Source organism: Corvus hawaiiensis, chromosome 24 (assembly GCF_020740725.1).
Source record: "Corvus hawaiiensis isolate bCorHaw1 chromosome 24, bCorHaw1.pri.cur, whole genome shotgun sequence".
Taxonomy (NCBI): Eukaryota; Metazoa; Chordata; class Aves; order Passeriformes; family Corvidae; genus Corvus; species Corvus hawaiiensis.
This window is the reverse complement of record NC_063236.1, coordinates 449184-476560: the sequence shown is the minus strand read 5'-3', so window position 1 is coordinate 476560 and position 27377 is coordinate 449184. Positions and strand designations below refer to the sequence as shown.

The window sequence follows — 27377 nt, the reverse complement described above, 5'->3', positions numbered from 1 at the left end:
ATCAGAAAATAAGCAAGAGTCACTCTTTGCCTGTTCTTTGTCTGTCTCTCCTCCCCGCTCCAGGTTTTCACTGGGATTTTCACAGCAGAAATGTTCCTGAAGCTCATTGCAATGGATCCATACTATTATTTTCAAGAAGGCTGGAACATCTTTGATGGGTTTATTGTCTCCCTCAGTTTAATGGAGCTGAGTCTCGCAGATGTGGAAGGACTTTCCGTGCTGCGATCTTTCCGATTGGTATTCCATATTCCAGCTCTCTTTCAATGTTGTCATCATGGAGCTACTACAAAGTTTAGAATCATAGAGTTGGAAGGGACCCACGAGGATCATCCAGTCCAGCTCCTGGCCCTGCACAGACACCCCAGCAATCCCACCCTGTGCTTGAGAGTGTTGTCCAAACGTTCTTTGAGCTCTGGCAGCCTCGGGGCTGTGCCCATTCCCTGGGGAACCTGGGCAGTGCCCAACCAGGGGAAGAGCCTTTTCCCAGTATCCAGCCTATCCCTCCCCTGACACAGCTCCAGCCATTCCCCTCACATCAGAAATTTTTCCCATTTACAAAGGACAAGGGAAGACCCACATTTTTCTGGGTTTGGGGAGGACAGAGATTGAGTGGTGCTATTTTTTATGGGCTCTTCTTTCTTCATCACTGCTCTTTACGAGGTCTGAGCAGCAGCTTGTTGCATTTGGGCAGGGAAGGGTGACCTTTCCTTTGGGAAGGGAGATCAGCGTGTGGGGAATAACTAAGTTAAAATGCACAAGCCCAAATTTCCAGAAAGGTTAAGCATTCTCTGCTCCCCGTGACCTCAGCAGCAGAAGCATGGACTTACCTTTACATAAAATACAAGTTGGTTGTTGGTTAGGAAGTTCTGCTTGATTTTCCTCTTTGCTTAAGATTTGTCTGTTTTGTTTTGGCTTTTTTTTTTTGTAGCTGAGAGTCTTCAAACTGGCCAAGTCCTGGCCCACTCTGAACATGCTGATAAAAATCATTGGTAACTCAGTGGGTGCCTTGGGGAATCTGACCTTGGTGCTGGCCATCATCGTGTTCATCTTCGCCGTGGTGGGAATGCAGCTCTTTGGCAAAAACTACAAGGAGTGTGTCTGCAAGATCAATGCGGAGTGTGAGCTACCCCGCTGGCACATGCACGATTTCTTCCACTCCTTCCTTATTGTCTTCCGTGTGTTGTGTGGGGAGTGGATTGAGACCATGTGGGATTGTATGGAAGTGGCAGGACAGGCCATGTGCTTGATTGTCTTCATGATGGTCATGGTCATCGGAAATTTAGTGGTCAGTAAATGGTTACTGATGGGCTTTCTTGGTTGCCTCTGGGTGGGGTAGAACTCGGGGAGACCTCAGGATGAGGGAGTGATGGTTTGTGAGTCTGTTCCTGCTCTGTTGAGGTCCCTCTTGGCCTTTGATGTATCGAGAGTCCCGCAGACTTTGGTAGCACAATGTTAAAGATGTTCTTTGCTTGATGAGGACCTTAAAGAGTTGCCCATAAATGAAGCGTTTTGCAATAAAAGCTGAAGGTATGAAACCCTCAGTCGAAGGGGACAGACCTACACCTGACCTGAGGGACAGAAGAAGCTAAAAGAAGCAAAACCTGGCATTTTAATTACCAGGAAATTAAATAATTTGGTGCACAGGGGAAGGTCCTGAAGTGTTAAAATGAGGATGGAAGTTTCTTCTAAAACCTGCCCACTGGCTCAGTCATGAGGTACTGTGGTGTGCAGGAATGGGCTGTGAAACTGCACGGCCTGTTGTGTGGGAGGTTGGACTAGATCATGATGGCTCCTTCTGGCCCTAAATTTTACGAAGAAAAGTCTGTGGAGGAAAATGTGAGCAAGAATGAAGTCACACGAGCAGTCACAATTCCTCAAAGTAGTTGTGAGCTCTCTCTGAGAGGTCCTGTCTTGCCAAAGGGTTTTGATAAAATAAGTCTTGGGGATGTGGGCAAGGAAATAGAGCTGGGAGTGATCACTCAAAATGCCAAGATTTTCCCCATTTTCTTTGAGGCAGAGATGGGACTAAATCAGTAAAGCTGAGTTTAAATCCCGTGGGGATGAAATCCCTGTCTGACATCTGCAGTCTGGATCCTGCAAGGGGCTCAAGTCAGGGACCCCTGGGACCCCTCAGAGCCGTGTGCTGCACCAGGGTCCCTGTTCAGGGAACTTGTTGCAGCATCAGGGTCTCATACCTTGAGCCTTGGGCACCTGAATAAGTTTGTGGGACACCAGAGCTGGTTTTCAGTGGTGTTTGGAGACAGCTCTGCAGCATCAGCAGGGCTTGGGTGCCGAGTGCTCCCGTTCAGCCTTGGGAATACCCACCCTGTGTGTCAGTCCAGCATCACCTCTTCCCTTTCAGGTGCTGAACCTGTTCTTGGCCTTGTTGCTGAGCTCCTTCAGCGCAGACAACTTGGCAGCCACGGACGATGACGGGGAGATGAACAACCTGCAGATCTCGGTCATCCGCATCAAGAAGGGCATTGCCTGGACCAAGGCCAAGGTGCGCGAGTTCATGCAGGCTCACTTCAAGCAGAGAGAGGCCGACGAGGTGAAACCCTTGGATGAGTTGTATGACAAGAAGGTGAACTGCATCGCCAACCACACCGGGGCCGATATCAACAGGGACATCGATTACCAGAAGAACGGCAACGGCACCACGAGCGGCATCGGCAGCAGCGTCGAGAAATACATCATCGATGAGGATCACATGTCCTTCATCAACAACCCCAACCTCACCGTCCGCGTCCCCATTGCTGTGGGGGAATCGGATTTTGAAAACCTCAACACAGAAGATTTCAGCAGTGATACAGATCCTGACGGCAGCAAGGAGGTGGGATGAAGTGCTAAAAATTCTTTCGAGTCGTTTAGCCCGCTGTGAGAACCTCTGGGCAGGCAGAACTGCGTCCTTCCAGCACAAAACTGGTGTTTATGTTATGGTGTTGTCTTTGCACTCAAGACAGAAGTTTCTTGTGCTAGGAGCTCTATAGGAAGCCACAAATACTTGTGAATGTATCTAATTATAATGTAAAGTACATATAATCATGGAATGGCCTGGGTTGAAAGGGACCTTAAAGATGATCTAGTTCCAACCCCCCTGCCATGGACAGGAGCACCTTTCATAACATAAATACTTAGTCCTGTCTGTCCTGTTAACGTGAGACATAAGCTGGGTCAGGAGCTCCGTGATTAAAGTGAGGAAACAACTTTGATTACAGTAAACGTGGTGAACAAATGGCTGAGTCCTCGTGAAGTTTGATACTTGTTGGGAACTGATCATTGATTGGATTGGGGTTTTGTGTTGCAGAAACTCGACGAGACCAGCTCCTCTGAGGGCAGCACCATTGATATAAAGCCTGAGGTGGAAGAAGTCCCCGTGGAGGCACCAGAGGAGTACCTGGACCCAGATGCCTGTTTTACAGAAGGTGAGAAGGGAGTGAAGGAGGAGGCTTTGGGGATGTTCTGGGGACCAGTCTGCTGTAAGCTCACCCTAGGGTTAGGTCAGCCTGGATCAGGGCTGGCTCTCAGCTTTTCTCAAGGCCCTTCTTGGTGAACTAATTCAGAGGGATTTGCAGAGTGAAGCTCTCGGAGATGCAGTTGCCATTGCTAGGATGTAGATCATAGAAACGTGCCATAGTTTGGGTTGGAAGGCACCTTAAAGCTCATCCCAATTCCACTCCCCTGCCATGGCAGGGACAGCTTCCCCTGTCCCAGGTTGCTCCAAGCCCCAGTGTCCAGCCTGGCCTTGGACACTTCCAGGGATCCGGGGGCAGCCCCAGCTTCTTTTGGCACCCTGTGCCAGGGCCTCCCCTCCCTCACAGGGAGGAATTTCTGAAGAATTATAGATGGCCTGATGATTTTTGTGCAGCTGATGCCTGAAGTACTTAGAAGCAGAGTACTTTTCCTTTCCTGTAACTGGCCTCAATGTCTTTCAAGAGCCGATCCGTTACAGGAATTCCCATGGCAAAGATGCTTTAAATGGTTCAAGGTTATTTTATCAGCAAGTTTTCCATTTGTCTCCTCAAGAGCATGGACCTCACCAAATAGAACGAGCTGATCTGTTCCCAAATGGATGTTAATTCTGGTGCCCAGACACAGAAGTGGCGAAACAATCCTAAAATCCTCAAGAATGCAAAAGTTTTAAGTGATACTCAGCATGTTTCATATTGGTGGCATCAAAACTGCTTCTAGACAGTGAGAATTTAATGTGTTTGCCTTAAACCCTGTGTTACCTGAGTGAAGGTGTGCCCTGTCCCCTGTTACAGGTTGTATGCAGCGCTGCAAATGTTGTCAGGTCAATATTGAGGAGGGGCTGGGAAAGTCGTGGTGGACCTTGAGGAAAACTTGTTTCCTAATTGTGGAGCACAATTGGTTTGAGACTTTCATCATCTTCATGATCCTCCTGAGCAGTGGTGCTCTGGTGAGTAAAATATGTGTAGTCCAGAGATGTTGAGCTCGGGGACATCTGATTGTGCACAGGAAGTTTTGGGAAAAAGCAAACTGGGGGAATTCTTACATGGAGAACAACCCAGCTCCATCGTGGTACTGTACAGAAGCTTTTATTGGTGTTTTTAGTTTAGTTTAAATGAAGAACAAAGCCTTCAAATCGGGGTTCTGATCCTAGTGTCTATGTTTGATTTATGTTTTTTGTATATATATATATTCAGCTCATCTATAACTGTGTATTTAACTCATCTCAGTATCATTTGAAGCCTCTGCATAACGACATTGAACTGTGGAATAAATCCCAGGTAATGACACGAGCACCTGGTTGTTTCCCAGGCTTTTGAGGATATTTACATAGAGCAGAGGAAAACCATCCGGACCATCCTGGAGTACGCGGACAAGGTCTTCACGTACATTTTCATCCTGGAGATGCTGCTGAAGTGGTGTGCCTATGGATTCGTCAAGTTCTTCACCAACGCCTGGTGCTGGCTGGATTTCCTCATCGTGGCTGTATGTATCCTCTCCTCCTTACTTCTGCTTGGGGGAACGGTGGTGGTTGGAAGAACGCTGGGAATGTTTCCTCCTGAGATCCGTCCTGACTGAATCGTAGATTTAACGATGGTTCAGTCCCAGATATCTCTGAATTCCCAAATCAAGTGGTGCCTTTTCCTGGTCTTAAAATCAAAGAGTCATACACGGTTAGAAGGGGAAAAGGGATTTTACGTTGGGATTTATTTTAAGGATCCTTAGGTGCACACGTCCAGGTCACATGCATCGAAATGCACCCCTCCAAATGCCCACCCCAAAAGATTGGGTATAACATTATAGGTGTTACTAATTAGCAGATCTATCAAAGATTCCCCAATGAGAGGCTCCAGTGAGCTCCCCTCCCCAAGGAGCCTTCTCCTGGATGGTTCTATCTTAGTTTACAGAATGTGTTCTGGAGAGGACCTTGGGGTCTGGGGCACACTGATCCCTGGCTACGAAGCTTCTAAAATGTTGAGTCTCTTAGCTTGACAAACAAGTCCAAGAATGTAGGCAGAAAGCACGAGGAATACAGAAGTTGTAAAAAAGGTATAACAGGGGTATAATAGAAAAGGCAAAAATCTTCATGGCATCACAAGGATAAAACCCTTGAGCCCTTTGGGTACTGCCAGTGTTTCCTGTGCAGCTGTGGGATTTCTGCCCTGCAGGCACCAAGGAGGATTTTCCAGCCCTTGGCTCTTTTGCTCTGCTGAAAATAGAATTTCTAGGAGACCTGCCCATGTATGGAGCCCCTGGGAGGTGGTACCAGTGGGACAGCTGTGCCACAGACGTGGTATCCCTTGGTGACATCTCGAGGAGTCATGTTCTCTGTAATCGTTTCCTTGCTTTATTAATGATGAGGGGGTGATGAGGCAGCAAAATCTCCCCATCCCAGCACCCCACGAGGTCTGCTCCGACCGTGGGGCGCGTGTGTTTGTGAGAATCTCCATACTTGGGGAGCTTATTGTGCACGAGGAGGTTCAGCATCATCCACCCTCTGTTCAAAAGTTCTAATGCCCAGGAAAGAAGCAGCAGGATGGTATCAAAGGAGAAGGACGGCTCAGAGGTCGTAGCATGAGTGAGGGACACGGTCGGTCGGGACAGAGGCGCCCTGGAATCCCCCTGCAGAACATCTCAGGAGGGAGGGTAAATCTGAGAAATAAAAGGGGGAGAATAAATGGTAGAATTAGAAGAAAAAAGACAACAGAGAGAAGCTTTAGCAATAAATTTGGCTCTGAAGCACAGCGAGGGAATTTAAAATAAACAGAATTTGTGCTGTCCAGAGTGGTAGAAAGTTGTGTAATTCGATAGGAAATTTAGAATCCCAAGTGCTTGGATTCTTTTAAAGTGTTTCATCACATCCATCTGGGAGTCAGTGGCTGTAGTCACTGCCCCAAGAGCAAGTGTGTTAGAAAAGAATTACCAATTTTTCCAAGCTTCTCCTTTGGAACATTCTGTGTATGATTCAGTTGCTGTTCAGCACCATTATCACTCTGGAAATATTCCTGAGTAGGTGGAAGGAACTGTGCTTGGAATTCAGGGGCAGAAGTGACTCAAACTCTGTGTTTCCTGTAGGAAAATTGAAATTTGGAATTCTGGGTTTTTTTTAAATCCTCTCTGGTCCCCTCAACACCTTTCCTTGGACACAACCTGCATGTTGTAAGTCATTTTCTGGCAATAACCCTGGATCTCTCTCACTGCCTGAAGATAAAGTACCAGTTTAATTCCAGTTGTTTTGGATGAAGTGCAGTTTAATGGGCAGATGTGGTACAAGTTTAATTTCCTTCCCAAGTATCTGGGGGTGGAGCAAAGATCAGGAACTTCCCAGGCAGGTAACACACGTCCAGGGGGGGAACAAGTGTAGAAGGATTTGGAATTCCCAGGGCTTTAGGAGGAATTCCTGTTTTCCCTCGGTGTCACAGACAGAAGAGTTGCACGTTTTTCCCTGAAAACCAAAAAAAAATCTGAAATGTGACTTTGAGACGCCCAAATATCCCTCAGCAAAATCTCAGCAATGCTTTGTGTCCTGTATCTGTTGAATCACGTTTTTTTTAACCCAAATTTTGTGGCGTGCTGTGGAAGGGGCTGGAGCGAGCCAGGACGGCAGGGAACGAGCCTTTGCATCCTAACAACGCTCTTGGATGTTATTTTGCAGGTTGCTATAGCATTGTCCAATTCCCCTCCTCCTCAACCCCATTCCTGGGTGTGTTTGTGAAGACTTTTCCTGGGTAATAATGAAGGATTCTGCTTTTCAGTCAATCTGGGATTCCCTTTGTCCGACCTCGGTGCCTGCTGTGTCTTCTGTTGGAATGTCCTCAGGGAATAATCCTCAAAGATCCCTAAAAGCTCAAACAGCCTTTTCTGTCACGGTCTTAAGTGTCCTGCTCGGGAGTAAGATGTTATCCCGAGGGGAAGAAGCTCTAAAAATGAGGATTCTGTCTTCATGGCATCATGGAATCATGGAATGGTTTGGGCTGGAAGGGACCTTGAAGCCCATCCCGTTCCACCCCCTGCAGGGACACCTTCCACTACCCCAGGTTGCTCCAAGCCCCAGTGTCCAACCTGGCCTTGGACACTTCCAGGGATGGGGCAGCTTCCAGGGATGGGGCACTTCCAGTGTTACATTTTCAGGGTAAATAGACCACATCTCCAAATCCATCGGATTTTTAGACTTGTGTCCAGGATTTTAACTTACTGACGTTGCCAAGGGCTCGGTCCTGGCCTGACTGAGCTAATTCTGCCTCACAAAGACTTTGTTGGAACCTTTGGGACACCCCTGGCGTGGTTCACATTAGTGCAATTTTGAAGTCGGATGGAAAAACCAAAGCTCCACGTGGCCTTAAATTGTGGCCACTTATTTTTGGGGCAGATTCCACAGAATCACGGAACGGTTTGAGTCGGAAGGGACCTTAAAATCATCGAATTCCAAGTCCCTTGCTGTGGGCAGGGACACCTTCCATATGAAGCTGGAAAAAGCACATGAGCCACATGCCCAAATAAGATGAAATCTCAATTTTCCCACACATTTTATGCATTCGAAATGTGGATCTGGTATTTCCCTGGAATACGCGTGGAATTTAGGATCATCCTCATAATGAATTCTACTTTATTATTCCAGTATCTCTTGTAGAAAAGAATGATGCATAGGAAGTGTCCTATTCTGAGAATTCAGTTCAAACCCCACCTGTTCCAGGAGGAGCTCCCGTGGTTTTCCGTTGTTTGTTGCTGTGTGTGGATGTCTTTTTTTTCCCTTAAAAAGGGTTCACGTCTCTCTCCTCTGTGTCTGTAGCGTGACACGAGCGAGAAGTGGCAGCTGATGTGCTGTGCCCGTAACTGTTTCCGTGTGGCCAAGTCACACCTGTGACTCGGTGGGTTTAAGGATATCTGATCATTCACACGTTCAGAGCCTAAATCTGACCCCGGGCTGCTGAACAGCTTCTCCTTGGGACTGGAGAAGCGTTGGAGTACGGACCTAAAAGCCGTGCCGCAGCTCAGCACCCGAGCCTGGGCAGCTGTCAGACGGCTCCTCCCTCGGGGTCGCTCCCGAGCACGACTTGGAGCGGGCAGAAAATGCGTTTGCTCCGTGTGCCAGGCAGGGAAAAGCCCGGCCCGCTCGGGTTGTGAGGCAGGAGGAGCCGGAGCGGGGCTCAGGACCGGCGGCGGCAGAGGGACGCGGTCCCCGGTGGCGCGGTGCCCGCGGAGAGCTTGGCGCAGGTGTGCAGTGTGTGTATTTATCTGTATTCTTTCTCATAGGTACCTTTAACATTTGTCTGGCTTAAATTTCATGGGCGCCGCCGGGATCCTGCAGCCGGTAAAGGGCGAGGGTAAGGTTTTTGTCATCGTTTGGGCTCTTCCTTCCGACAGCCCCTCTCCGTGTGTGTCTCTGCCTCTCTCTCACTGATCTCTCCCCTCTGTTCTTTTCTCAACCGCATTATTTCCTTCCAGGTCGGTTCAGTCAAGTGAAGTAGGCAGCTGGTGTCATGGCTTCGGTATTTGGGGCGGCCCAGGTGGCTCCTGGGCTGGGCAATCAGGGCTAGGGGATCCAATCTAACAGTCTGGAACCTTTTTTTTCTTTTTTCTTTTTTTTTTTCTTTTTTTTTTCTTTTTTTTTTTTTAATTTCTTTTTTCTTTCTTCTTTTCTGTTTTTTTTTCCTATTTTTTTCTGGCTTTTTTTCTATTTTTTTTCTATTTTCTGTGTAGGTCTCTTTAGTCAGCCTTATAGCTAATGCCCTGGGCTACTCGGAACTAGGTGCCATAAAATCCCTTAGGACACTAAGAGCCTTGAGGCCTTTAAGAGCGTTGTCCCGATTTGAGGGGATGAGGGTAAGATGCCATTAGCAGCTGATCCTTCTGCATGCCCGTGGAGCGGTTTTTTTTAAAAGCATGCTAGAACTGATCAAAACTGGTGGAAAGAAAATTCCAAACAGAATCATGATGCAGCTGCTGACTTGATCACCTCTACGTGGATGTACCCTCACCCTGCCCACCGCTGCACCCTCCCCTCTAACAAAGGGAGATGCATAAGCTGCCTCATTACATTAATTACTGGCCCAAACCACCTGCCATTCGTAGCCGATGTCGACACTTGGCTGTTCTCATTTGGCCTGGCTTTGACCTCGAGCATCCGAGGGGCTTCTCAGCTGTAATATCTTTATCTAGGGAGAATCACCAGGTGCAAAGAAGCAGAACTGGAACCACCTCAGGGTCTCCAGCCCCTCCAGGTGTTGGCTGTTGGTGGAATTGGATTGAAAGACTCTGTCTGAGGGGGTTTTAAAAAAGTAACCAGGGGAAAAGGCTGCTGCCTCTCGTGGGTCACTGCAGGAAGGGACTGGGGCGAGCTCAGCTCTTTGAAAACTTTGGTTTCATTCCTCTTGTTGCACCTTGTTGTTCTCAGTCCAGTCTGGTGGTGACTGGCAGCCTTGTCTGGTAGTGAAGCTTTTCCTTTCTGTCCCCTTCCTTTCTCCATGCTTTTTTGGTCCCTGTCCCGTCACTGTGGAACCAGAACAAAGCACAAGCAAAGCATTGAACTTAACAAGCTTTCCTTGAATTGGTACTGGCACCACTCCCTTGGGTGTTTCAATTATTGCAGTGTCCCGCTGCTTTGCCACTAATATTCTGTCCTTTTGGTGCTTTTTGTCCCATTTGGGATTGAAATAGTCTCCTAAGAAAATGCAAAAAAAAAAAAAAAAATTGTGCAGTAAAAAAATCAAATAAAGGTTGTTTCGTATTAATGGATTTCCCAGGTGCTCTTAGAACGTGGGGCTTTGTGCTAAATCCCAGTCAGCTCGTAATCAGGGATACTGCAAGAGAGAAAATGATGCATTTGAAATAAAAAGGGAAGGGAGTAGCAGTCGCAGTTTGAATTCAGGGTCTGAGCGGAGCAATTCCATCTGGATCCTTCTGGAGCAATTCCACCTGGATCCTTCTGATCTTTGGATTTGCTGTAGCGTCATGGAGCCCAAATTCCAGCACAGGAGGAGCAGTGAGCTGAGGAGGGATCCTCAGATTCCCTGGGAAGTAATAGAAACGCACGAGCTCCAACTCCAAAGGAGATGTTTCTTCTCTAAGACCTTCTCCTGCTGTTAGTTCCTTGTGTCCTTAGTTTAATTCTAAACTCCAGTCTACAGTACAGGCACAAAGGAAGAAAAATGAATGGTTAATTAATGGTTAAATTGTTAATGGTAACACAGAGCGTTAGCTGGGCTGGGTTCGGGTCCCACCCAGAAGTTTGATCACAAAGCCTAGCACTAAACCTGGAGATAAAAAAAGCTATTTTTAAGCCATGCTGGGGAGAAGATTTCTAATGTACAATCAGGGAATTCTCGTGCTTAAAGTGGGGAATTTTCACCACGGGAGATTTGATAGTTACGACTGCAGCCCTGGTAGCTACCTAGACCCAATTATTTTTCCTTTGTTTTGACTTGGAGACCAGTGTCACTGCCCCATCCAAGCTGACCAATCCCTCTGAGCCAGGGACAGAGATCTGAAATGCCTTTGCAAAGGAGACTGAAACTGTAGTTCTTTGCTTTTCTCTCCTCCATAGCAATCTGCATTTCCAGGAGCTTGCTCTGCTCTGAGCTCGGCCAGGGAGTTTGATAGTGATGCTGTGAGACGTGCATGTGTTCTTGTCAGTCTGCACACAAAAGCCATGTTCCTCCTTTCACTCCTTTTGGAAAGCTGTGGAGATTTAATGAACCATAAATGGCCAGATTCCAGGAGGATATCAGGATATTACCCTTCTTTTGCTTCATGTGGTAACTGGAATAAATCAATGTATTCATAGGAGGGTCTGACCCGAAAGGTGCTGCTGGTGTGGTGCTGGTGTCCAGCAGCTGAGCATCCTGTTGGGATGAAGGGAGAATGAGAGCAGAGGAATCCATGTGCAGCCTGGTGGGGCTCTCACCTGTGTCTTCAGACCTGCTGGCTGTAGCGATGAGTTCGTGACGCCGTTTAGCACTCGGAGAACGGGAGATTCACTGTCCACGTCACCGTGGTCTCCAGTTCTCCTCCATGCCTCTATCTCAGACCAGTTTGGGTTGGGAGGGACCTGAAAACCCACCCAGTCCCACCTCCTGCCGTGGGCAGGGACACCTTCTGCTAGACCAGCCCTCCGAGCCCAGGCCAAGCTGGCCCCGAGCACCCGAGTGGGTGTGGTGACAGCAGGCCATGCGTGGGTGGTGGTGGCTTCCAGCAAGGGGTGGTGTGGCAGGAGAAGGGAGCAGGACGAGCTGTGGCTCATGTTCTACCGCTGAGACCCTCCCAAGCCCCCGTGGAGTTGCGTTGTCTTTCAAAACTAAGGCAAAGGGGTAACAAGAGTTTAGATTCTGTTCATCTATTAAAGGAATCTAAATTAGGAGATCATAATAAAAGATTTAATATCCTGCTGACCTGCCTCTATTAAAAGCCTCAGAGCTTACATTTGGTCGTGTGTTGGCCGGGGATGCTCAGGGACATGGTGCTCCCAAACTGTGAAAGGCTAAAATTAGGAAGAGATGAGCTCTCACAAACCCCATCCTTGTTCCTGCTGCGTTTGCTGCCGTTTGGAGGAAGGAACATGGCTTTTCTGTCTTCTTGAGCCTGCCAAGCTGCATGCTCAGCTCTCTGCCTGGGACAACATGACTGGCCTTGCTTAGTCCACAGTATGATCTTGATGTTACTCAGTGCTTAGTGTGACCACAGTGATGCTGGGCTTGGTCCTGACCCCACTGCTGGGGCCCTTGGTGGGAGCAGGATCAGGCCCCGGAGTGAACACAGCCTTGTTTGAACGTGGGGAATGGCTGGAGGGGCTACTGGCTGATGAAACCTATTGAATCCACGAGCAAAAGCGTCCTCACACGTGGCTCTGAGAAAATTCCATCTAGGAGCCTGTTTGCTACGACAGAGAGTCTGAGCCCCCCTCTCTCTTTGGGCAATGAAAACGATACAAAAGAATTGTTGCTTTATTGAAGAACAAACAATCCAAAACCCAAACTCCGCAAATCCAGCGGCGTGGCCTGTTTTATTTTGAAAACAGAGCTTCCCCAGGTGGCTTCGAAGCAGAATTTGGGACCGCTTGGAATAAGTTCACTGCCAACTTCTGTGTGGAGCAGCCACCACCGATGTGTCAGTGGCCTGGTCCCCTATTCCCCCCCCAAAAACAGCTGTACTGATGCTTGCTGTCTCCTGCCTCGTGTTTTATACTGAAACTTTTTCCCACCCCTTCCAACACAGGTGGTTGTCAATGCCTTGGTTGGCGCTATCCCTTCCATTATGAATGTCTTGTTGGTCTGCCTTATCTTCTGGCTGATTTTCAGCATTATGGGGGTTAACCTGTTTGCCGGGAAATATCATTACTGCTTTAATGAAACATCTGAGCATCGCTTTGAGATAGATGTTGTTAACAACAAGACAGACTGCGAAGCTCTGATGCCACCCAACTCCACAGAGATCCGATGGAAGAATGTGAAAATTAACTTTGACAACGTTGGGGCAGGATATCTGGCTCTTCTGCAAGTTGTAAGTTTGGCTTCCTACCATCGCCCTGGGAGTGGGAAATACAAAATGCATTTTATGGGCTTCCCTCCCTGGGAAATGCAGTGGCCCATTAAGCCCACCCGGCTTGGGGCTGGAATGGATTTGCCATTTTATATTTCTTCTCTTTCCTAATGTATGGGTCTCCCAGCCCCAAGTCTGTCCACTTCCCCTTGGTCTGGTTGAACCTCATGAGGTTCCCATGGATCAACTACTTGAGCTTGATTTATGTAATTTTGATTAAGTGGAAAGAGGAATATTGAAATAATGTTAAAGTTCATGGTACAGGGCCATTAGGAGTCCTTGACAGAGCTGGCACAATTCAGGCTTGTTCTTGTATTTTGGGTGAATTCTGCCTCAGGGAATGTGTGTTTTCTTTGCCAGGCTACGTTCAAGGGCTGGATGGACATCATGTACGCAGCTGTAGATTCCAGAAAGGTAACATGCAAACAAACTCCCCTCCCCCTTATTTCTGTCTGCTCTTTTGCTTTGGTAAAATCAAGAGGAGAAGTTGTAGAACTGTGCTTGTAGCATTTATTTCATGCTGTGATTGTTTCGTTTGCTCTGGTGGTCTGATGAGTTACAAGATGCTCAAGAAAATCCCAAAAAGGGAGGTTCTTCTGGTTGCTTTTTTTGTTCTACTCCAACTGGAGTAGAAATACGGCGAAGGAACGAATACAATGAAGTTACAGATTTAATCATTAGAATAAATGATGGGGAGGAATTAGCCAGAAGGTCCCCCATGAATCTTAAGTCTGTAAGGAAGTCTGAGCATGTCTGGGTTGGAGTTCTTTCCTCGGGCACCTCTCTGGTTCTTGCATGCTGGAATCGTGCAAATACCATGCCTTCCTTTTTGGTTTCAATTTTTTCCCCCTTCTATTGTCTTGGTTTTATATGAAAATATTTTTAAATGCATTTCCTTGTCCTGCACTGAATGCAGGTTTGAAACAAATATGACTGTGCCAGGAAAGCATAAAAATGTTCTTCTGGTTTTTGATCTTTTTGGTCCTGCATCTTCAAAAGAAATAGTTTGGAAACACGACCAATCTCATTCTGCCCATATTTGTATGATGCCTTTGAAATGTCCTTTGTTCCTCTTCTTATCTCCCCTTCAGCAAGAAGAGCAACCCAAGTACGAGGACAACATTTACATGTACATCTATTTTGTTATCTTCATCATCTTCGGTTCCTTTTTCACCCTGAACTTGTTCATTGGTGTCATCATCGACAACTTCAATCAACAGAAGAAAAAGATAAGTGATCTATGTTTGCTGATTCGAGCTCAGCCCTGTTCCAGGAGTGTTGGGTCTTCAGGCTGGTGGGTTTCTCTGCAAAATAAAGTCAGTTTGGGGCACAAAGCAGCTTTCTTACAGCTGGGGACCTCTTGGTGCCTTGTGGGAATGGCTGAGCAGACTCAGGGAGCACAACACGCAGCCCAAGGCTTGATTTAAACTACAGCCACATGAAACACTTTCCCTAGACTACATTTTCATGCATTTGGGGGTTTTTTTATGCCTTGACTAAAATACAGGCTGGAAGCAAGATGTCCTCCTTGCCTCTCCCTTTCTCTCATATCCTGCTTTTCCTCAAGCCGAGGGTTTGCCTCGTGCAGCTCCTGTAAAAGCCCTCACACCTCACAGCCGTTCATCACAGAGGGGAGAGAGGGGTGGGGAAGGAGGCAGTGCAGGGGGACAGGTCATTTAGAGGAGAAACAGTCATTTTTAGAGAGAGATCAGTACAGCCTGGGTACCAGTGCGAGTTAGTTCTGTCTGAAGTGGCTGCCACCGGCCTCTCACCTGGCAGGTCTCCTCCTGCCCGAGCTGGGATTTACTCCTTTCCCTTCTGGTGTGTGTGAGCTGATTGTAACTGCTTTTCCTTTTGCCCCTTTACTTTGGAGGTCAAGATATTTTCATGACGGAAGAACAAAAGAAGTACTACAATGCCATGAAAAAACTGGGCTCGAAGAAGCCTCAGAAGCCCATTCCCCGACCTCTGGTGAGTGTGTTAGAGGGAACTCAGGGAAAACCTGAGTAGATTTCAAAGGAGCTTTGGCTCCAAAAGCATCCTTTGTTCTAACTCCTGTTGGACTCCACATCGCCCTGTTCTTGTCCTTGTGACTCGGGAATCACCTGCAAAGGTTAAAACACTTGCACTGGGGTTGGTGTTAATCAGTTCATCATTTGAATCAACAAAATAATCCCAAAACATCATCCAGGCCCTAGAGGGGCCCTAGATGTGGAGTAGGAGCCTCCTGGCACTAGCAGGGGGACCTTTGGCAATTATCCAGCCTTGGGGGCTGCACTGATGGAGAACTAAGCTCCTTTCCCTGGTTTCTTTTGAAAGACTTTGAATCCCTCAGAAAGCCAGAAAGGGTTTGGGGTTGAGTGCCTTAGATACTGTAGGGATAAAGCATGGATGAAGCACCCTGCTTCTGGGTCTGTGGTGCTGCCAGGACACAAGAGGTTGGATTCTCACCCTGGTACCCATCGGGCGCCAGCGCAAGGATGTGGCTGCTTTCCCCAGCTGTCACTGGGAGGGCATCACCCTCCCTTTGGGCTCAGCAAAGAGGAAGGTGTGCTGCTCGTAGGGGTGGAGTGGCGTGTTGGGGTGTAAATAATGGCATTTTCCTGCCTTTGCCCCAAGCAGTCTGGCTTGTGGACAGGGTTTGCCTTGAAAGCTTTGTTAAATACTGACAAAACGACTTCCTCGTCCCTCTTTCCACCAACGGTGAAATAATTTGTTGACTAATGATAAATGAGGAAGAATCTCCTCCCTGTGAGGGCAGGGACGCCCTGGCACAGGGTGCCCAGAGACGCTGTGGCTGCCCCTGGAAGTGTCCAAGGCCAGGTTGGACATTGGGGCAGGGGGTGGAATGGGATGGTTTTAAGGAGGTTTCCAATCCAAACCATTCCACACATGCACGATTTTTGTTCAAACTCGGTTCCTTGTCTCTTCCGTTTCCCAGAACCGCATCCAAGGAGCCGTCTTTGACTTTGTCACTCAGCAAGCCTTCGACATCGTCATCATGATGCTCATTTGCCTCAACATGGTGACCATGATGGTGGAGACAGATACTCAGAGCAAGCAGATGGAGGACATCCTTTACTGGATCAACTTTGTGTTCGTCATCTTTTTCACCTGCGAGTGCGTGCTGAAGATGTTCGCCTTGCGGCACTACTACTTCACCATCGGCTGGAACATTTTTGACTTCGTGGTTGTGATTCTGTCCATCGTGGGTAAGTGTGACACCGGTTTGAGGTCTTGGGGTGCCAGGCTGTTTCGGCGTTTGCAGGGTAGAACATGTTCTTGTCTTTGAAGGGGATGTGTAGGTACCAGGACTTCAAGGTTCCCTTTAAGCCTCGGGAAGAGACCGTGGCAAAATTTGTCTGCCTGAAGTCCTGACTGATGCCTCTTCCCTCTGTTCTGGCATTCCTTTCCAGCTGTGTGGAGTAAACCACTTGACAATTGCTCTCTCTGTCTTTAAAAACTGAAGTTTCACTCACCTCATCAGAATATTGCAACGCTCAGGAACCCCTGGAAACAGCCCTGCAGGGCTTCCTGCCACAGCACGTGACTTGTTTGCAGTTTGTTTGGATGCTGAATCCATGTTTCCTCCAACAGGTTTTGAGTTTTTTAGCATCTAGTCTGCAAAATATGCACAACCTCACAAATGAATGGGAGTAAAGCTTGGCAGGGCACAAGGCACGCTGACAAGCCACCAGCCTTCAGACCATCCCGCAGCCTAAAACTCAGCCCCAGTTTTTGCTGCTGCGTGGAATCAGGTTTATCTTAAACACTTTTAGCACCTTCAGAGCAGAGTCCTGGCTCCCATGGCAGCGTTAGGCACTGAGAGCAGATGTGCCCAAGAAGCAACTCGTTCATCCGTATCCAGGAGGGATGAAGCTGAACCTCTTTCCCTCTCCATGTAGGAGAACTATTTAGGGAGCCAGAGCATTTAGTAAAGACCTAGAACCACAGAATCATGGAGCATCCTGAGTGGGAAGGGACCCCCAGGGATCATCCACTCCAACCCCTTGGCCCTGCACAGACACCCCAACAACCCCACCCTGGGCATCCCTGGCAGCGCTGTCCCAACGCTCCTGGAGCTCTGGCAGCCTCGGGGCCGTGCCCATTCCCTGGGGAGCCTGGGCAGTGCCTGACCCTCCTCTGGGAGAAGAACCTTTCCCGATATCCTCCCCTGGCCCAGCTCTGGCCATTCCCTCGTGTCCTGCCACTGGTCACAGGGAGCAGAGATTGGAGCTGCCCCTCCACTGCCCCTCGGGAGGACTTAACCTGCCTGAACGTGAGACCTCTCGCTCGCAGAGACCCTCTGAAAATCCAGCCAAGGTGTTCCATGGGCCCCCTCTGTCACTAGGCTCAGAGGAAGCAGCGGCCTGTGCCGTCTCCATTGTCACACTTGTTGCCTCTCTTCTTTAGGAATGTTCCTGGCTGAAATCATTGAGAAGTACTTTGTGTCACCCACTCTCTTCCGAGTGATCCGCCTGGCTCGCATTGGCCGCATCCTGCGATTAATCAAAGGAGCCAAAGGAATCCGCACGCTGCTTTTTGCCTTAATGATGTCCCTGCCTGCCTTGTTCAACATCGGCCTCTTGCTCTTCTTGGTCATGTTCATCTTCTCCATCTTCGGCATGTCGAACTTCGCCTACGTCAAGCATGAGGCTGGCATCGATGATATGTTCAATTTTGAGACCTTTGGCAACAGCATGATCTGCTTGTTCCAGATCACCACCTCGGCTGGCTGGGACGGGCTCCTGCTGCCCATCCTGAACCGGCCGCCGGACTGCGACCTGGACAAGGAGCACCCGGGCAGCGGCTTTAAGGGGGATTGCGGGAACCCTTCGGTGGGGATATTTTTCTTTGTGAGTTACATCATCATCTCCTTCCTGATTGTGGTCAACATGTACATTGCCATCATCCTGGAGAACTTCAGCGTGGCGACGGAGGAGAGCGCAGATCCGCTCAGCGAGGACGACTTTGAGACGTTCTATGAGATCTGGGAGAAGTTCGACCCCGACGCCACGCAGTTCATCGAGTACAGCAAGCTCGCGGACTTTGCTGACGCTTTGGAGCATCCCCTCCGCGTCCCAAAACCCAACACCATTGAACTCATCGCCATGGACCTGCCTATGGTAAGTGGGGACAGGATCCACTGTTTGGACATCCTGTTTGCCTTCACCAAACGTGTCCTGGGGGACAGCGGGGAGCTGGATATCCTGAGACAGCAGATGGAGGAGAGATTTGTGGCTTCCAACCCTTCCAAAGTGTCTTATGAGCCCATCACCACGACGCTGCGGCGCAAGCAGGAGGAGGGTGTCGGCGGTGGTGATCCAGAGGGCTTACAGGGCTCGTTTGGCACGACGGGGCTTCATCAGCCGAAGGCCTGCCACCACCAAACTGGAGAACGGGGGAGCTAACAGGGAGAAAAAGGAAGGCACCCCATCCACGGCGTCCCTGCCGTCCTACGACAGCGTCACCAAACCTGAGAAGGAGAAACAGCAGCGGGCGGAGGAGGGGAGGCGAGAAAAGGCAAAGAGACAAAAAGACACCAGGGAATCCAAGTGTTGAGACAAAAAAAAAAAAAAAAAAAAAAAAAAAACAAACAAAAAAATTAAAAAAAAAAAATAGTAGAATTGTACGAATTCAAATATTTGCAAGTGAAAAAAAAAAAAAAAAAAAAAGATTGTTTACAAACTTCCTGAAATATATCAATACAGAACAGCTGTGGAGACACTTACCTGAAGATCTTATACCAAACATAGTCTGCTTACTGTGTGACAGCGTTGCATCTAAAGCAGTGACCTACCACCTGTTTAAAGGACCCTGTAAACAAACATTTAAACACAAAAAAAAAAGGAAAAAAAAAGGATTTTCTATTGTTTGGGCAGGTGGATACTGCATGTTCCACATCAGTCAATGCAACTTAGGACAAACAAGCAAAATAAATCACACCCACACCCACACCCAGAGAAACAAAACCCGCTGCTGGGATTCATGTATTTTCCAAAGCAGCCCCAAATGGATTTTATTTTCCCATTTTGTTGATTATTCTCGGAAGAAAACCCAGAAGTCACAATGTTAATGGGTTTGTTCATGCAAAACTAGATTTGCATTTAGTTAAAGCAGCAAAAAAAAAGAAAAAAAAAGGAAAAAAAAGAGAAAAAAATTGAAAAAGAGTTAAAACAAGTAGAACAAAAAAAGGAAAAATGAAACAAAGCACCCATTAAGCCCACTGAGTTATCATAGTTTATTATTTGAGATTTATTATTTGCATTCTACTTTCTACATGGGCTTTACTTGGTTTGGGAGATGGGGTAATCGGGTACCTTCAGCCTGGAGCCAGCTCGGGCTGATCCCCCCCCAAAAACAAAGTGCTCGTTAACGCGTCGAAGCGATTTGCATGACGGCATGACCAGGGACCATGCATGAGGAACCATAACCACGAGACACGCAGTCACCTGTCCACAGAGGTGTGTTAAGCCATAAATTCGAGGCACTCCACTGAGTATCTACCGCACACTGTATTTGGAGAGAAACCTTAGTGATGCTCCTGCCCGGCACCAGTCCGTCCCAGTTCACAGAGAATCTTCCATAAACCTGCCAGTAGAAGAAAAAAATAAACACCTAACAAAAAAAAAACCCAACAAAAAACCCCAGACAAAAAAACCCCCGAGGTAACTCTAAAACCACAAAAACCCCCAACAAAACCCAACGAGCAGATGAATGAATTGTGTGTGTCTGTTTAACAACTTTTCGACTTTCTTTTCCATACAGCCATGGTTTTTGCACACTGAAATAGAACAAAAATTCAAAATGCTGCTCTGGACCTCACCAAAGGGGAGAGGATAAATCTGGGAATGGCTTGTTATCCATGTCACTGTAAATCCAAAACCTAGGGCTTCAACCAGCCAGCAAGGTCAGTCGTATCCTGCAATATTTAGCATTAATACTATGAATTACTGTTCAGCCTCCATCCTGCAGTGTAGACACTTCTTTTGGTAGAGATAAATGTTAACAAAAAAGAAGCAGCAGCATGTTATCTCTGCTAGTAGGAATTCGGGGAGCTCACCCACAGCGATCCTGCCCCCAGGGTCGGGGATGGGCTTGGGACTCGCCCTCGCTTCTCCCGCGGCCACCGGGACTCCTGCTCGGGTGTGGGGTGTGTGGACCCCGGGGTCCTGCTGCTCTTGGTGGCCTGGGGTGTAGCCAGGAGGGGTTTTGGGGGCTGCAGCCCAGCAGGGGCCCGGTGCCTTCAGCTCGGTCCCGTTCCCCGCAGCTGCAGCGGGGCTGGGGGCGATGGGCGCTGCCCCTGGGCTGCCCTCGCTGCAGCAGGAGGGCAGCGCCAGCCACGCCCGGCTGTTCCTGCTTCCTCACGCCCAGCTCCGTCTTGGGGTGTCCTCACGGCTCAGCCGGTTCTCAGGCCAGCCCCACGGAGCTTGGGGGTGTCTCTTCAGGGCCAGGGGCAGCGCAGGGGGGACGTTTGGACCCATCCCAACTAAGGGTACCCAGACCAGTGGAAAAAAAAAAAAAACCCCACAACCAACCCCCCAAGATGCCAGAGCTCGACGGGAGCATGAATCTCAGTTTGCAGAATCCCATAACCCAGAAAATAATGACAGGAATCACCTAAAAGAAACCAAACCCAAGCAGGAAGCCATCCAGCAGCCATCTGTGCCACCTCGGCATCCTCGGGGCGGCCCCGCCACCGCCACGGCACGGGAGCAGGTCTGCTCCACAGCAGGGACCTCGTCTGTCCTGCCTTGCCCTCGTTGCTCCTAGGATGGGATGTATAATAACAATAATAATAATAATAATTAATAACAATAATAATGAAGAAACAAAAAAATCTACATACATATGTACAGGCTACATTGTAAACAGCACAAAAACAAAAACAACAAAAAAAAAAAAAACCAAACAAAAAAAAAAAGGAGAAAATAGCTGAAAAGTGTGGTTGAACTTTTTAAGAGAATATTATAAATACTGTAATATATCATTTTATTTTATTGGCATGCCTTTTTGTAAATACAAAGAACTACAAAAATTATAGAATGGCTTCTGGCTTATGCCATTGTCCATGGTTATTTTTATTTTTTTAAGATTTTTCTGTTGTCCTTAGACTTTAGATAGCCAGGAAATGTCCCCCAAAGGAAAAAAAAAAATAACAACAACAAAAAAATCCAAACAAACCCCTAGTCCCCCCCAAAATAGATTTTAACAAAAGCTTTCTTGCAAGTGATATTTGCAGCAGCAAAAGTGTCTATTTTTGGGTTCCAATGTGCAATAAGTCGACCACTTCTATGCAAGATTTGGCTGAACTTCATAATTGTTCTTAGGCTGGGCTGAGTCTTGTGGGTGACGCTCGGTGCGTTAGCGTTTGTGCTGGCAACTCATGAAGCTGCTCAATTACTTTAAAATAAAAAGTCCCTTCAAACTCTGTACAGATATGATTTTTGTTGTAACGTTTTATCAGTACGAGGCGCGGCAGGTCCCTGAGCAGGAAGGGGGAGAGGGAGGAGATCCTTCAGCCTTCTGGCGGCCGGAGTTGGTTCTTCCGCTCAAAAAAAGGAGTTGAAGGGGTGTTTGGGGGCTGGGTTTCTCCTTTAGTTTCCTCCCCGGGGGAGCAGGAGTGATGGGTCCTCACTGGATGAAGCCGAGGTTGGAGGAAATTTGGGGCAAAGAGGCACGGGGACCTTCGTGTCCCACCCGGATCTCCAAATTCAAACAGCTGCACGGAATTCACGTTCCGGGTTCAGGGGTTTGGGAGCGAAGTTTAAGGAGGGGGTGGTGTCGTTAGAAAGATGTAGCCAAAACTCACAACCACTTCAAGTAGTCCCCTTCCCTCTCCCACCTCTAAAATCCTCCCTTTTTGGGTTAATTTGTGACTCCAGAAGTGCGGAGGGGAGGGTGATAATGAAATGCCAGTCCAAGCTGCTTCATTCACTTTGCCCTTCACCTTTTTTTAAAATATGGAAGCCAATGTTGAAAAAAGCAGTTCAGGTAACCCCGTGGTGTTCCGTAGAGGCCACACCTGAGTCTGAATGATTTTTCTGCCGCAAAAATAAAATAAAATTGGAAAAAAAAAACCCCGCCACAAAGCAACAAGCTGTTAAAGCTGTAAAAGCTCACTAGTGAAGATCAGTGTGTTAGAAATTGCATGGTGGCTCATACCGGTCTTACCCAACATGATTAACAACCCTATAAGCCAAAAGAAAATGAAATAAACGTTACCCTTTTCACCGTACAAGGGAAGGTTGTCTTGGTGTCCCAGTTATTTCCCTGGTTGCATTCTCACTCCTCCTCCCCTTCCTCTTCCTCCTCCTCTGTGCTTCCTCCAAGGCTTTCTAGGGTGGTTTTACCAAGCAGAGTGAGGTGCAGGAGAAGCTGTTGGAAGGCTGTTGGTGTTTGTGGTGTCGGGTGCCCGCAGGTGCCCGGTGGGCGCGGCTCAGCCCGCGCTGGGTCCCCGGGGTCGGTGCCCGCTCGGGGCTCCCATTGCTGGGGCAGGTGGGGGCCCTCGGTGGGGAGGGGGGGCTCCGTGCTGGGTCTGCTCTGGCAGGGCAGGAGGTTGTTCTGTGATGGCTCAGCCTGTAAGGGCTGTAAGGGCTCACCCCCTCACCCCTCGCCTGTAATCCCTTATCCCATAACCCCTCACCTGTAACCCCTTATCCCATAACCCCTCATCCCATAACCCCTCATCTGTAACCCCTTATCCCATAACCCCTCATCCCATAACCCCTCACCTGTAACCTCTTATCCCATAACCCCTCATCCCATAACCCCTCACCTGTAACCCCTTATCCCATAACCCCTCACCTGTAACCCCTTATCCCATAACCCCTCATCCCATAACCCCTCACCTGTAACCTCTTATCCCATAACCCCTCATCCCATAACCCCTCACCTGTAACCCCTTATCCCATAACCCCCTCATCCCATAACCCCTCACCTGTAACCCCTTATCCCATAACCCCTCACCCCATAACCCCTCACCTGTAACCCCTTATCCCATAACCCCTCATCCCATAACCCCTCACCTGTAACCTCTTATCCCATAACCCCTCATCCCATAACCCCTCACCTGTAACCCCTTATCCCATAACCCCTCATCCCATAACCCCTCACCTGTAACCCCTTATCCCATAACCCCTCATCCCATAACCTTTCACCTGTAACCCCTTATCCCATAACCCCTCACCCCATAACCCCTCACCTGTAGCCCCTTATCCCATAACCTTTCACCTGTAACCCCTCAGCCCATAACCCCTCACCTGTAACCCCTTATCCCATAACCTTTCACCTGTAACCCCTTATCCCATAACCCCTCACCCCATAACCCCTCACCTGTAACCTCTCACCCCATAACTCCTCACCAGTAACCCCTCACCTGGAACCCGTCACCCCATAACCCCTCACCTGTAACCCCTTATCCCATAACCTTTCACCTGTAACCCCTTATCCCATAACCCCTCATCCCATACCCCCTCACCTGTAACCCCTCCCCCCATAACCTCTCACTTGTAATCCCTTATCCCATAACCTTTCACCTGTAACCCCTCACCTGTAACCCCTTATCCCATAACCCCTCACCTGTAACCCCTCACCCCATAACCCCTCACCCCATAATCCCTCACCTGTAACCTCTCACCCCATAACCCCTCACCTGTAACCCCTCATCCCATAACCCCTCATCCCATACCCCCTCACCTGTAACCCCTCCCCTGTAACCCCTCCCCCCATAACCCCTCCCCTGCAGCCCCCATCACTTGCCCTGGAAGGACCCAAGGAGGACCCGGCGCAGTTGCGGAGTCCCCCCGAGTCCTTGTCCCGGGAGGGGCTGGGAGGCAGCAGCGCGGTGTGGGGGCGGTGCTGGGGGCTCCGGCTCCCACCCCTGCTCTGGCACCAGCCCTGAGCCCGTGGGATCCCCCTGGACTGACAGGGACTGGGGCAGGGGGGTCAGGTGGGGGTTCCTGCTGCTCAGTGGTGCTAAAGGGCCCTGAATTGGGGCTGTGGCCGGCGGCTGCTGACCCCTCACCTGCACCCCACCGCCGGCCTCCACCTGCTTCCACTCCCGACCAGAAGGGCTGAGCTGGGCATGAGCCTCACCGCAGGCAGGATTTAACCCGGAGTTGAATGTCCCAAGGCATTGCCTTGGAATTGCTTTTCATAGTTGAGTTTTGGTCACTTTGGAATTATTTTTCATAGGAAACATAATCGTGAGTTTTGGTCCAATTTATTTAACAAATGTGAATTTTGCTGCTCCGTTGAGGCCAGTTAAAGCAAACCCAGAGCGTGGTTGTGCCGTCCTGCACCTCCCCCATGTCACACACTGGTAACACTGGTTTAACTGGGCGCAGGGATGGAGGATTCCCAGTTCTCCCCATCTGTAAATGTGGTGGCTCATTCCCTACCTCACAGGGGTGTTGTGAGGCTTCATTAGCGACCGAGTGCGATGCGTTGAGGATCGCAGGCACTGAGGTGCGTGCAGGCAGAGCGGGGCACTGGAGCACTGAGGGGGTGACCAAAAATGCTGCTACGAAAGTCCCGCACCCTCCTCCCGCTGTCCAACTGCGAGGCAGGGCCAGTTCTTCCCTCTGACACCCGCTCAGGCCACTGGTGTTTGCCCCGTGCTCTTCGTGCTCCCCCTTCCACCCCGCGGTTTTTCTCTCTGTTCTGTTTTACCTGGGGAGAGGAGGAGGATGGAGCTGGGGGAGGGTGGAGGAAGGCGATGGAGGAACGGGCTGGGAGTTCCATGGCTGAACTTTTGAGTTCCTTTGTACTGTACATCTTTTTACTTTGGAATTTGCAATAAAGAGGTATGTCCATCTTGTTTTAACAACTTCTCCTGACTGCCCTGTCGTTCTGTTACCTTCACTCCCTAGTCCCCAGAATCCACGTCCCCAGCTCAGACAGGTCATCGCTCCTGGGGCAGAAGCCAGGGCAGGGCAGGACTCCAGTGGTGGCTTTACAAAGTGAGGCTGGTCTGAAATGAGGACGTCCAACGCCAGCCCCTGCCCTGAAGGAGAATCCAGGAATCACTGGGGGCGTGGGGAGGGAGTCACGGCTTTGAAACCCCCCCAGGCACAACACAAAGCTCATCCCAACCCCATCCTGGCATATTCTGGCTCCTCCTTCAGGGAGGTCGAGTGCTGCTTTAGGAGGTATCTTTAAATTATTTTTATATCCTGCCACGACCACCCTGCTCCCTCACCTCGCCCTATCCCTGCAAATCCACACCGCTCCAGGGAAAATTTCCAACCTGGAGCAGCCCCTGTGGTCATTGGGAAATGCTCCATCCAACGCTCTCTGCTCCACTGCATCCTCCTCTTGCTCCATCCCCTGGTGCCGGGGCTGAGCAGCTCCTTGGGCTCCCTGCGGCCGAGGCAGCCGTGCTGCGACACGGGGGGAACGAGGGGACAGATGGCAAAGCAGCCCTGCACCCCCAGCAGCGCCAGACCACGGAGCAGCGTGAGCAGAGCCTGACCTTCACTGGTGGCCACGGGGACAGCTCGGTGCCAGGGGCTGCCCGTGCTGGTGCTCCAGGCAGTGACGCTCCAATGGCAGCGGGTGCCATTTTATTTAGGGGGGATAAAGAAAAGCGTTCTATGAATTAGATTTGCTGGTCTTTGAAAGCTGCACTCAGGGTTATTTGTCCTTCCCTTGTTGGAAGGAGTGGTTGGATTGATGCAAATCATTTCTTAATACGAAGCGCGGGTTTAATTCTAATTGCAGCCACACCGGTGGCCGCGATCACACCCAAAGCGCTTCGCCTTGGTTCGATTTCAGCAGCAGGGAGAGGCCACAGACCCTCCAGGACCCCAACGATGCTGGATCCCCCAGTGAGCCCCACAATGAGCCCCAGGTACTGGCTCAGCCCGACAACCCAGCAGAGAGGTTTTGTTCCCTTCCTGTCCCGAGGGGACATGGCCAAGGGAGCTTTGCCCAGCTCCATCCCTGCCACGGGCAACTCTGGCATCCAGTGACACACGGGGACATCTCCAGCACAGCTGGAGTTGGTGGTGATGCCTCGTGGTCACCTCGCCCTGGATGAGCCAAAGACGGGCCCCTCCCTGCCCAGCAGAACACACAGGGTGGGTCTCTGCATCTCAATCCCTCCACGGGGCTTTACTGGGTCTTCTTTTCCCTTTAGCGGTGCCGCCCCGCTTTCAGGCGCCCAGGAGCCTCCTCCAGTGGCAGAAGTACATCGCGGTCGCCGTGAGGAGCGTGGAGCTGAGGAAGGCTCCCAGGACGCCCAGGACCACGGGGCGGACCCAGCCCAGGAGGCCGCGGCCGTACTGGGGGGGCCGGTGCCGCTCGAAGAGCAGGTGCCCATTGCGGGGAGCCCTCCTGGCCCGCGCCCCGCCAGGCTGCAGCTGCACGGAGCTGAGGTGCTGCACGCTCCGGCTGTAGCCCTCCACGTTCCTCCGCAGCTGCAGGCTCCGGTCTTGGTTCAGGTTTTTCCCCAGCTCCCGGGCGACGTCGGAGCGCCCGATTTGGTGCAGGCCACGGACCAGGCGGTCCCAGGTGGTCACCTCTCCCGCCGTCACCAGCCAGTGCCGCAGGGCTTCGGAGCATCCCCCGGGGCTGCGGCTGCCCCGGCGGCGGCGGATGGGGCGATTCTCCTCGGAGAAATGCTCCGGCTCCGGGATGCCCAGTTCCTCATCGGGGCTGTTCAGCTCCACCTGCAGCTGGTGGCACTCGGAGTCGGCCAGCAGCTCGGCGATGCGGCCCATAGTGTGACGGCCCACGGTGGCCGCCACCGTGTCCTCACACCGGCTGCCCACGGCCAGCACGAGCAGGACGAGGCCCAGGTGCAGCAGCATTGTTTGGATGTCAGCGTGGGTTCGGTGCCTCCCAGCATTGCGGTGTCCCAGGAGCCTGGAACCCCCCCTGACCTCACAGACCAGGGGCGAGGTCCCTGTCACTGGGCCCCTTGTCCTGCGTCACCTTCCAGGACTGAGCATGCCACGGCCTGGCAGCCCTCCTGGCATCCTGGCATCCCCTAACTTGGCCTTCCCAAGCCCCTGTGGGGCGGCAGGGTGTGTAGGGACACGGGAACACACCAAATGTGTCCTTAATCACCTTTGGGGACAAATCAAGGTGCTGTAACTCCAGGAGGAGCTTCGAGGCACCTTCACTGCGGACAGTGACGTTTGTCCAGCTCTCCAGCCTTTGCTTCCCCCATCCTCCTCATCCTGGAGCACCCTGCCTTCATCCGTGGGGTTTAACTGAGCTGGGATTGTCCGGCCTCCGCAGCCGCCGTCCCCACCTCTCTGCCAGCAGCTCTGGAGCAGCGGGATGGGGCCGGTTCTGCTCCTCGGGACACCTCCACCACCCCACCCCACTCCCACCTCCCAAGGGCCACAGCAGCAGCTCCCCTG

General features: G+C 50.2%; 2 protein-coding genes and 1 long non-coding RNA gene across 3 annotated transcripts in view; 1 reads left to right on the top strand and 2 right to left on the bottom strand.

Annotated features, from left to right (window-relative positions):
* SCN8A (sodium voltage-gated channel alpha subunit 8) overlaps positions 1-21440 on the top strand; it is a 55275-nt gene extending 33835 nt beyond the window's left edge. The window contains 14 exon segments of the mRNA XM_048327666.1: positions 64-237; positions 929-1285; positions 2363-2833; positions 3308-3425; positions 4266-4420; positions 4783-4956; positions 9172-9294; positions 12682-12966; positions 13366-13419; positions 14097-14234; positions 14872-14976; positions 15947-16217; positions 17419-18311; positions 18313-21440. Coding sequence (XP_048183623.1) covers positions 64-237; positions 929-1285; positions 2363-2833; positions 3308-3425; positions 4266-4420; positions 4783-4956; positions 9172-9294; positions 12682-12966; positions 13366-13419; positions 14097-14234; positions 14872-14976; positions 15947-16217; positions 17419-18311; positions 18313-18567 — 3573 coding nt within the window. The 3' untranslated portion in view covers positions 18568-21440.
* A 1794-nt stretch (positions 21441-23234) lies between these two features.
* On the bottom strand, positions 23235-23625 carry LOC125337690. Its single transcript, XR_007208119.1, has 3 exons — positions 23551-23625; positions 23377-23434; positions 23235-23289 (listed from the first exon to the last, which is right to left on the bottom strand). It is a non-coding gene; the product is annotated as an uncharacterized LOC125337690 (long non-coding RNA).
* A 2537-nt stretch (positions 23626-26162) lies between these two features.
* On the bottom strand, positions 26163-26819 carry TMDD1 (transmembrane and death domain 1). Its single transcript, XM_048328308.1, has one exon. It carries the CDS (start codon positions 26817-26819, stop codon positions 26163-26165), a length of 657 nt encoding a protein of 218 aa, XP_048184265.1.
* Positions 26820-27377: the final 558 nt, after the last annotated feature.

Excerpts from the sequence above, each read along its gene's own strand:
- TMDD1 (XM_048328308.1), bottom strand. The coding sequence starts at position 26,819 with ATGCTGCTGCACCTGGGCCTCGTCCTGCTCGTGCTGGCCGTGGGCAGC.